Raw genomic sequence first — 9,854 nt, forward strand, 5'->3', positions numbered from 1 at the left:
AAATTAAGCCATATTAGTTTTGAGATAAGTCATTTATTATTATTATTATTATTATTTAAAAATTCCAAAAAATTCTACTTTTGTGGTTAAATTCTTAAATTAATTTTTTAAACAATTGGTTTTAGTTTATTATAATATTATTTTAGAAAAAAAAAAACAAACAAACAACCAAACAAGGTCTTATTCATAACCAATTCAATTTCGAATATTAACCAACCATAGAGGGAACGCCATCACTCCTACCCTACTCATAACCAAGTCCCCTCGTCATATTTCAGCAAAGAGAGGACGGGTAAGGAGCAACTAAAATGCTGCTTCATTCAAAAATTTCTGCTCCACATACAGCAGCTGCCTATCTTCACCAAAAACAAATTCAATCATTTATGGTTCACACAGTATCTAATATCAAAAGAAATTGCTTTCTACAAAAAATAACAATTAAGGAAAAAGAAGAAGATAATTGACTCTGAACGTGATGAGGAGGAAATCGAGTTTTAACTCGTTTAAATACAATGGATTGCATTTACATCCCTAGAAAATGCGCCACCAATATATTGCACTACAAATAGTAGTTTAGGCCCACTTCAATCAAGCAAATATGAGGAATGTTCAAGATCACAGCAGGTCCACGGCAGTTTTTACGCAAGAAAGAGTACGCCACATTGATAACAAACCTTTTCAGGAATGGTGCAGTCCATTTTGTCTTCACATGAGAGTGCCCTATTACGTACGACACCCCTGCATGCTTTGCTTCCACAAGCTCAAACAGTTCTTCCTTCACAAGTGGATCTCTGTATCTAGTATCTAGCAGCTGAAACTGAATCTGCCTTCTTAAGCTGAGTTGGGGTAGTTCCTGCTCGTATTCAGCCTGCAGCCTCTTCAGTGCAGCTGATTTTCCACTGCTCACATTTGTTGAAGGCCTTGAACTGCTGCTACTTTCTTTGATATCGACCGATTTTGACCTTAATAATCTTTTCCCAAACTGTTCAGATGTCTTCACAACCGCCAGTCGCCCATCCATAGAGCCATCCGATGTCCCAGCAGTTTCTGATTCCAGCTGGATAAACTCTACTATGCTTGTAACAAGGTCATTTTCAAAATCATCTCCATCTTTACTGGCATCTTTGTAACCATTTCTAACGATGCAGCGGTACATTCGGTAAGATTTGGGGCCAATCCGGCCAATGAGATATCTCTCCTTATGAGGGACATACGGAACAGGAACTGTCTTGTTACAGATAAAGACTGCCACTTGGTAAAATGCTGGAAGATTGGTTAAGAAATGGCTAAATGTGGCTGGAACTCCACTTACCAACTCTGTATAAATGAGGCCAATCCCGGGGACCCTAACAATCCCGAGGCTAGGACCCAGAGTAAGGATCCATCTCATGGATAATTTGTTATGCAGATCATATAAATACTTCTTCCTGCTGCCATAGTGCCACACATACATGATAATCAAGAAGATTGCAGAGAGTACAAAAGTAACCCATCCACCTTTAGGTATTTTGAACCAAGAAGAAGAAAGGAAGATGATCTCGATTGAACCAAAGAATAGCACGAACAGAACAGAAAGTATGAGACTCTGGTGCCATACAAAATTGATTACCAGTGGCATCAACCATGTAGTTACAAATGTGAGAGAAATGCAGGCTAGTCCTGAAATTAGAGAGAGCAATATTAGTTTCTGGTTAGAAGGGAAATTTTACTTTTGCCACAGAAAAAAGAAAAAGGGAGAAGGGAGGAATTTATTAACAAGGCAGCAAAGGCCTGCTACCTGAATACTAGAAATGAGAAAATATATGCTTAGAAAATCCCCTTTTAGTGATTCCTTTATTTTACATTATTGACAAAAGACAGCTCACCATAAGCGTTTCCTATATGTTTTATGTCTCGAAAGCCAACAGTAACAGCCAGGGTTAGCACCATGAGGACCCAATTTATCTCGGGGATATATGTTTGACCATGGAGCCATCTTGGTTTATGCACAATCTTGACACGGGGAAAACACCCTAATGAATAGGACTGCTGGATGATTGAGAATGAGGCAAAAATAACAGCATGACTTGCAACAATTGCAGCAAATGTTCCAATCACAAGAACCGGCCAAAAAAATTTATCTGCAGAAGTCCCACAACCATCCTGTAAGAAGGATAACTTTGAGAGGCAAGATAATACTGCATTCACAGGCATGTCTTGATGTGATTGCAACAGAAGTTAAAACATGCAAGCATGCGTCTTCATTAATAAGGGAACAGGCTAATATTCACCGGCATGTCTTGATGTGATAGCTAGCTAAGATCATGTCTTATTGAACTGGTATTATTCTTTTTTCCAGTGACTGGGAGCTGGATGCCAGTCAACCAAATTTCATGCAGGTAAACAATGAGGTGTTCTAAAAAGTTCTTAAGAAACTTCCAAGTGTACAAAATCCTCATAAATACTAAACTCAGAAAGCTTCAAAACCTTTACAGGCACCTGTAAAGATGATAAGACTACAGTAATTCGTAGAAGCTATAACATAAGATGACTAGAGCTGGTAAAGGCTTACCTGGAATGGAAGCATAAAAGCTTATCGGTACAGCATAAAAATTCTTTGAAAGAAATGCAGCCTGACCCATGTATTGAAGCACTAGGCATGGATACACGAGACCAAAAAATGCAAACTGCATGGGAACAGGTTTTTAGAGTTTTTACTTGTAGCAACAAGCACTTTCATGAATAAGGTCATGAAAAACTGGCAGGAACTGCTCAAACAAAAAAAAGCCAAAAAGTAAAATAACTAAGAGAATTACATCAATCTACCCAGCGATCTATTAGTACTGACCTCAGCCAAAGTGACAACAAGGTCGTAGTGTAAATGAAATGGCAGAAGATGGACAAATTTACTTAGGATATCAGAAGGACAAAGTAAAAACTAATATTTTTGTCAAAGAAACTGCATAAGTCTAAGAACTGTTCAGCTAGAAATAAGCTAACAAAATAGGAAAATTTTCTTAATTAACAAATTGCTTATTAGAACAGAATTTGCGCATACACCCAGGCCCAGAAACCATTATCTCTCCTTCTCCAGCACACTTACAATCATCCCAAATCAAATCTTTGTCAAGGCCACATCAAAAGGGATATATGTAAATAAAGTTTACTTTAGTTCCCAAATATTCCCCATATTCTTTTGAAAATATTACACAGGAAATATATAATACATCTGATATTCTGACAAATTATGTGTAATATTTCTTCATCATTTTCTTATGCTTTGTACACAAACTCTAAAATTACTGTGTTTCTTTTCTGTAAAATCTGTATCAACCTTTTGCAAATTTTTTCATTTTCACTAAATTTGGAAGCTCTTTGTGAGGATAAATGACTTTGTTCAAGATTTTCCTGAACTTCAATGAAGAACTCAAAGTGTGAACAAATATTTTATTCTTTTAGCAATTCAAAATTAGACATTATATGGATTCAAAATATTAACTTTCAATTCTTCCCTCTTAAATGCAATTTATTCATATTACAAGATATTTTTACCAGACAAAAATTTGGTATACCACCATCAACAGCATTTCATAAAAGATAGGTTATTAAATGCTATGCTTCTTTAATCAACAGTAAGTTTTTAACCATAACAACTAAAGGAAAACTTTTTTAACATGAGCTTTTTCCTTAGCACAAATGAATGGAGCCTAAGACAGTCATCAATCAAATATCTAACTAATGTGGGATAAGAATACCATGGATTAAACTTTAATAGAGCTGAATTTTCTATTCACCTTCCTTCTGTAATATGTCAGAAAAGAGAGTGTTACTTGATTAAGGCTAAGTCATCTTAAGATATTGCCATGATAGCAAACTGAAGTTGAATTTTCAATTGTTAAGGATTTTTCCCTCCCAGAAGATGAGAAAACACATTAAGAAAGTGCCCAACAAACATGCATGAGAATGCACTGTAAGTTTACAAAAGACTCAATAACAACACCCAATTAAGGATGCTCCTCCGAAATTAATGCGCGACAATTGTTTCAACATTATGGTCACGTTGAAAATCATACAAGAATATGACCCAGATACTGTATAAATTGATGGATCTTCGCATAAATATGTTTGAACCAAATTCAGGTCAGCCAAATCATAAAATTAAACATGTTGAGTTAAGACCAATCCAGTAGACTGCTCAACTTGAAACCAACATGCAGTATAGCCTTTTGAGTAATGTTATATAAGCCGAATAAGAACACAACAAACCTATCACTTTAAATTTACTCATTTGAGGGAATAAGGTTGAGAAATATTGATAAAAACAAGTGATCAAGACAACAAATATAGAAGAGAAAAACACTTCCTTTTTTTTTCCAAAAAAAAAAAGAATAAAAGAAAAGAGACTTAATAACTTTTTAAACCTTCAAAATGTCAAACTTCTAGTATTTCTACATTTAACTTGATGTTACATGTTATGCAGGTTTAGTTTTATGGATATTATTTTTTTTCAAATAAAAGTGTGGATTGTGGTTTTATGGATATTATAATAAACTGTTCCTATATAAATGATTTTCTCTCAAGAAATCTTCAGAATGAAACTAGAGCTTTACATGGTGCATATGTTAAAAGGAAGTGCAAATCATGTTAAATACAGTCATTCTTATCAGCATAACCTTTTTGACACCACATTTCTAAAATACGTTATACGGGCCATATTTGTATCAACTTCATTTGAAATAACCTGTTCATCAGAAAATACAGACACCCTGTCAGGTTGTTCACAACTCAGTTGAGAAGTTTGGCAAAGTTACTTTTTTGTTATATTCAAGCATGACATGATTCAAACAGAATTTGTTAACATGAATTCCCATCCCAAGCTATGAGCATTACCAAATGGCCTTGGCCTGGTAAAAGACCAATTAATTGCCCACTCAAGATGCATCATTGAATATCTATATTGAGGATAAATTCCCTGCTTTGTCGGGTGCTAATCTATTAAATTTTGAATAAATCCTATGTGGACATTTGGCCGGGTGATCAGGTGAGCCTGAATGTTGCAAAAGAAAAAGGGTGGTAGAATTACCATACCAGTTTTCTGTCACCTGCAAAAGATTATATAGATACGGATACTGGGAGATTTAAGGTCTCAGAACTTAGCCAAAACAATAAAAATGGTTAGAATGTCATTCTCATGAAATTAATTTTTTTTTGTACAACTATTGATCTGCATACCCTTATTGATTTAGTTGTGAATTGGCCAAGTCCTGCAAAGATAGCTTCAGTTCCTGCAGATGACATGAAAAGCCTCCAATCATAAAAAGATATTAAGTGTTGGTTAACTAAAATCCAATACATTTCAAGTTTCAAATTACCAGTAATGCATAAAAGCACTCCTCCAAGAGAGATCCAACCATCTTTGCCTGTATCCCTAAAGAACATGTATATATAATGAGGAGAAAGGGCCTGGACTACTCTTGGATTCCACTTAATAATATTGTAGATACCAGCAGCAGCAATGGAAAGTAACCATAAGATTACAATAGGAGAAAATAGGAAGGCAACCCTAGAGGTACCACGATGCTGCAGAACAAATAGCCCAACCAATAGAGCACAAATTATTGTAATCAAAATACCTGCAAGTTTACAGAAGTGTTACTAACTTCTAAAAATTAAAATGGATATATGAATTTAAAATGAAAGATTTAGTTCTTCACTTTGCTATTATTGTAAGTGAGCTATTTTTCCTATTGAGGCTAAAAGAACATAATAGTATTGAACAAATCACAAATTTTCACTTTACTAATACAGAAATTAATATAAAAAAGATCATGCGCTTTTCTTAGTGTCTCGGTTTGCACCACATTGCTGTTGATTGTATGAATTCATACCTTATACTTCAAAAATACTTGTAACACTCTATATCTTCAATTAGATCAATTTACTCCTTGTAAATATCTACAACTTAACTCTTCTACTAGACTTGCCAATATATTGGATCCAAAACATAAGTGTAATGCATGCAAAACCTTGAATTTAACTTTTAAATGAAAAATGACATATTATAAACATTGCATATCACCCAGAGCCTTATATCATGGAAAAATATAGAATTTTCAATAAAAACTTCTCTTTCTCCTGGTCATTTCCATCAATATGTTAGCACCACAGAAATACATCATCTCTTCTATCTATTCTTCTTTGTTGATTAGCATCACAGAAATACACCATCTCTTCTATCTATTCTCCTTTGTTGGCTGTGCTAGTAAATCTCGAATGTTTGCATAGTTCATTTTTTTCAGAAAACAAAGACCTCATTTTGTGTCTCAGAATCCATCATTTCATAATGGAGATCCTACAGATGTAAAGTAATAAATTAAATATATATGATTCTATGGTAGGTATCCAAAATATGGAGCCTAAATCGATACAATTGAAATTATAAGGAGAAAATTGAGAGAAAGGTCAAAAGAAGTGATGTTTTTTGTTAATTTCCCTTGCCAGTATCATAATCTTAACTTTTGGGCTCTCTCTTTTTCTATGAAGTTTTTGAAAGAATCTGAATGATGAGAAAAACTTGGTAGTATTGTGTGTATGCATATGCATGTTTATATGTATAAATACAGAAGAATATAAATAGACAACGCCAAATTTTCTTTTTCAAAGAAGTTCACTCACCATGGTGCATATTCTTTGATCGAAGTAGCAGCCCTTGAAGGGATGAACTGACTGGAAAAAGAAAGAATCTATCAGGCATTGGTATGAAAAGAGACAATTAGTTGAACAAAGAACTGTGATGAAGCACATGAAACAAAGAGCACAATGACAACTGGGTTTCCATTATATAAGGGATTAAAAAAGTAAAAGGAAGTAAGTGCTACCTGAAATTGCTGGTGTAAGGACGCTAAGAGTAATAACAAGGGAAGTACCAAATAAAACCAAGAGGAGCAAAGCATGTTTGGAATTTTTATGTCTCTCAACAAGTCTTTTGAATGCAGAGGAATGCAAATGTCTATTTGAGTAACCCATGCGATGATACGTGGAAAGCTCCTCATCAGCTGTATGATGATTGGGGAGCAGAGAAAACTTGGCGTGTCTACAAAGAAGCGAGTATAAAGCGAAAATTCCTCCTGCAAAACCCAAAGAGCATCAGCACCCACGAGAAGAAAATAAAGCAGGAAAAAAGAACCAATAACATCATTGAAAACCTTAAAAGTAGGCAGTTCTTACCTTCACCATTATCGTCAACAGTCAAGACAAGAATGATATACTTGAGCAGTGAAAGAAGAGTAAAAGTCCAGAAAATCAAGGAAAATGCCCCAAATATTACATCCTCAGTTTGATAGTGATACAAGTGGCCGGACAAAGCACACTTATAAACATAAAGAGGAGAAATGCTCAAGTCAGCAAACGCTATTCCAAAACTCTGATATGCTAAAAGGAGAACTGGTTTACGCTGGCTTGTTCTGTCAACCTGAGAAAACGAAGATACAGCCAATAAGTACTTTGAGCTGACAAATAGTTAAACTACGTACAATGCGTCGCCTAGAATAAAACTAAATAAGGCTGCATAAAATAATTTGTTAGGTATTGGAATTTCAAAAAGAAAAAAAAGAAGGTTTCGTTCAGAATAGAGGACATATTTTGCAAAATTTATCTGCTCTATCATGCAATTTTCATCCGTTCGTCAGACGATTAAATGAATCATTAGATTTAACAATTCGACCTAACATGTTAGGAGGTTTGATTCCGTAGGAAAGTAAAAAAAGAATTGATATCCATTTGGTCCTTAAAAGAAAAAGAATCGGAAGCGTTAGGGTTTTATGAATTGGTTAGTCTGAAAATGGGAAGGAAGGAAGAGGAAAGACGTACCATGATTGGGTGCGGAGAGATGGGAGAAGAGGTGGTGACCGTCGCTTAGTTTTGCGGCGTCGTTTAGCGGAAGCCTAAGGAAATCAATAAACTTGACCTGCCGGACATTGTTTAGTATGGAGAGAAAACAAAACATTGTTCAGTAACAAACTTTGATCCATGTCCCGCGGGTCTTTTTCCGCAGGGTCTTATTATAAACTGTTTTTTATATAAATTTCCAAAATTTTAAGAAAATTATTATTTTTAATTGGTCTTGTACAAAGCAAATCCATGAATTAGACTGAGTACAAAAAATTAAATTCTATATGGATTAAAAATTGGTTTTGAATTAAAACATTTTTTAATAAGTTTTTAAGTAAAATTAATTATGAATAGATTCTATGTCAAAACTAATATACCCACTAATAATTATTTAGAATTTTTGATATATTTTTTTTTTCTAAAATTTCTCTTCATTCAGTTTAAACTAAAATTTTTGGATTCCTCAAAGCAAACCAAATTATTTTGATCACGTCCAGCAAAATTTATTCAATTTGATCTAATTTTTCTACTTGAATCGAATTATGAATACCGTTAGTCACCAAATCAGTATAACGTATTAATTATTTGTTAATAAACATAAACAATCTTTTATATTCAACAAAGAATTAAACTCAAACCCTATTAGAAAATGAGAAGAGAGAGCAGCATGATGAAAAAGAAAAATCACTCTCTGAGTTCTTTTTTTTACAGCCTAAGAGAATATATACAACTTTTGTTGTACAATGGCAGAAGAAAACAAAAACGGTTACAATTAACAAACTAATTTCAGCTAATCACTAATTAATCTTAATATCTTCTAATTAATCTTAATACTTTCCCTCAAGATGGAGAGTACAAATTTGTTGTACCCATCTTGTTCAATAAATTATCGAACTGCGTAGGATGAAGCGTTTTTGTCATTAAATCTGCCATTTGATTCCGAGTGGATATATGCATCGTCTTCAAGGTACCATCTTGAATTCTTTCACGGACAAAATGACAATCAAGTTTAATATGTTTTGTTCTCTCATGATATACTGGATTTAAAGCAATGTGTAGAGCTACCTGATTATCACAGTAAAGTAATGCAGGACCTTGATGTTGCACCTTTAAATCTTGTAACAATTTCAGAATCCACACTATTTCACACGTAGTGTTGGCCATGGAACGATACTCAGCTTCTGCAGATGACCGAGATACAACTTGTTGTTTCTTTAATTTCCATGAGACTAATGAAGACCCAAGAAAAATACAATAACCAGTTAGAGATCTTCTAGTGTCAGGACATGTGCCCCAATCAGCATCAGAAAAAGTCTTAATTTGAATGACAGATGATGAAAGAAAGAAGAGACCCTGTCCAGGTGTTCTCTTGATATACTGGAGAATTTGCAAAACAGCTCGAAGGTGACTGGTCCTGGGAGCAGCAAGGAACTGACTCAGTTTATTGACAGAATAGCATATGTCAGGGCGAGTGATGGTTAAGTACAACAATTTTCCAATCAGGCGCCGATAACTTGTGATATCACACAGAAGAGTTCATCATCTTTAGACATCTTAATATTGGGTTCCATGGGAGTAGATGAGGGTTTACAACTAAGATATCCAGTTTCAGTTAATAGATCCAACGCATATTTTTTTTGGCATAAGGTGATTCCAGTGTTTTTTCTTGCGATTTCAAGTCTAAGAAAATATCGGAGAGTTTCCAAATCTTTCATTTTAAATTTTTGTTTGAGTGCAACTTTGAGTTCTTCGACAACATGATCATCATTACCAGCAATAACAATATCATCAACATACACCAACAATACTAGGAAAACATTACCCTGATACTTGACAAATAAGGAGACATTGTGACTGATAGAAACCTTCTTGAAGTAATACTTATGAAACCATTGTCGGGAAGCCTGTCTCAACCCATAGATTGACTTGTGTAGTCGGCAAATAGGTTGAGGTGGAAGAGTCTCCTCCTCTCGAGGAGAATAGCT

The 9,854-nt window shown here is 34.5% G+C and overlaps 1 protein-coding gene across 2 annotated transcripts; it reads right to left on the minus strand.

Annotated features, from left to right (window-relative positions):
- Positions 1-438: 438 nt before the first annotated feature.
- Positions 439-8,030, minus strand: TRH1 (Potassium transporter family protein). Of its 2 annotated transcripts, XM_088217824.1 has the most exons (9): positions 7,849-8,029; positions 7,207-7,450; positions 6,858-7,106; positions 6,655-6,705; positions 5,352-5,612; positions 5,212-5,264; positions 2,552-2,666; positions 1,866-2,120; positions 439-1,659 (listed from the first exon to the last, which is right to left on the minus strand). In XM_088217824.1, exons 1-9 carry the CDS (start codon positions 7,849-7,851, stop codon positions 560-562), a joined length of 2,331 nt encoding a protein of 776 aa, XP_088073950.1. In that variant the 5' UTR covers positions 7,852-8,029; the 3' UTR covers positions 439-559. The 2 variants fall into 2 exon arrangements, with proteins under 2 accessions (XP_088073950.1, XP_088073951.1); XM_088217825.1 differs by lacking the exon at positions 2,552-2,666 and having other exon boundaries at positions 1,866-2,142; positions 7,849-8,030.
- Between the last annotated feature and the right edge of the window lie 1,824 nt (positions 8,031-9,854).

Source organism: Carica papaya, chromosome 4 (genome assembly GCF_054855325.1).
Source record: "Carica papaya isolate Zhongbai chromosome 4, ASM5485532v1, whole genome shotgun sequence".
Taxonomy (NCBI): Eukaryota; Viridiplantae; Streptophyta; class Magnoliopsida; order Brassicales; family Caricaceae; genus Carica; species Carica papaya.

What these genes read in the sequence shown, in the direction of transcription:
- TRH1 (XM_088217824.1), bottom strand. An exon ending in AGTGCTTTTATGCATTACTG is followed by an intron (nt 5,265 to 5,351) that starts GTAATTTGAAAC and finishes TGTCATCTGCAG; the next exon opens with GAACTGAAGCTATCTTTGCA. An exon ending in TCACAACTAAATCAATAAGG is followed by an intron (nt 2,667 to 5,211) that starts GTATGCAGATCA and finishes GTTCCCATGCAG; the next exon opens with TTTGCATTTTTTGGTCTCGT.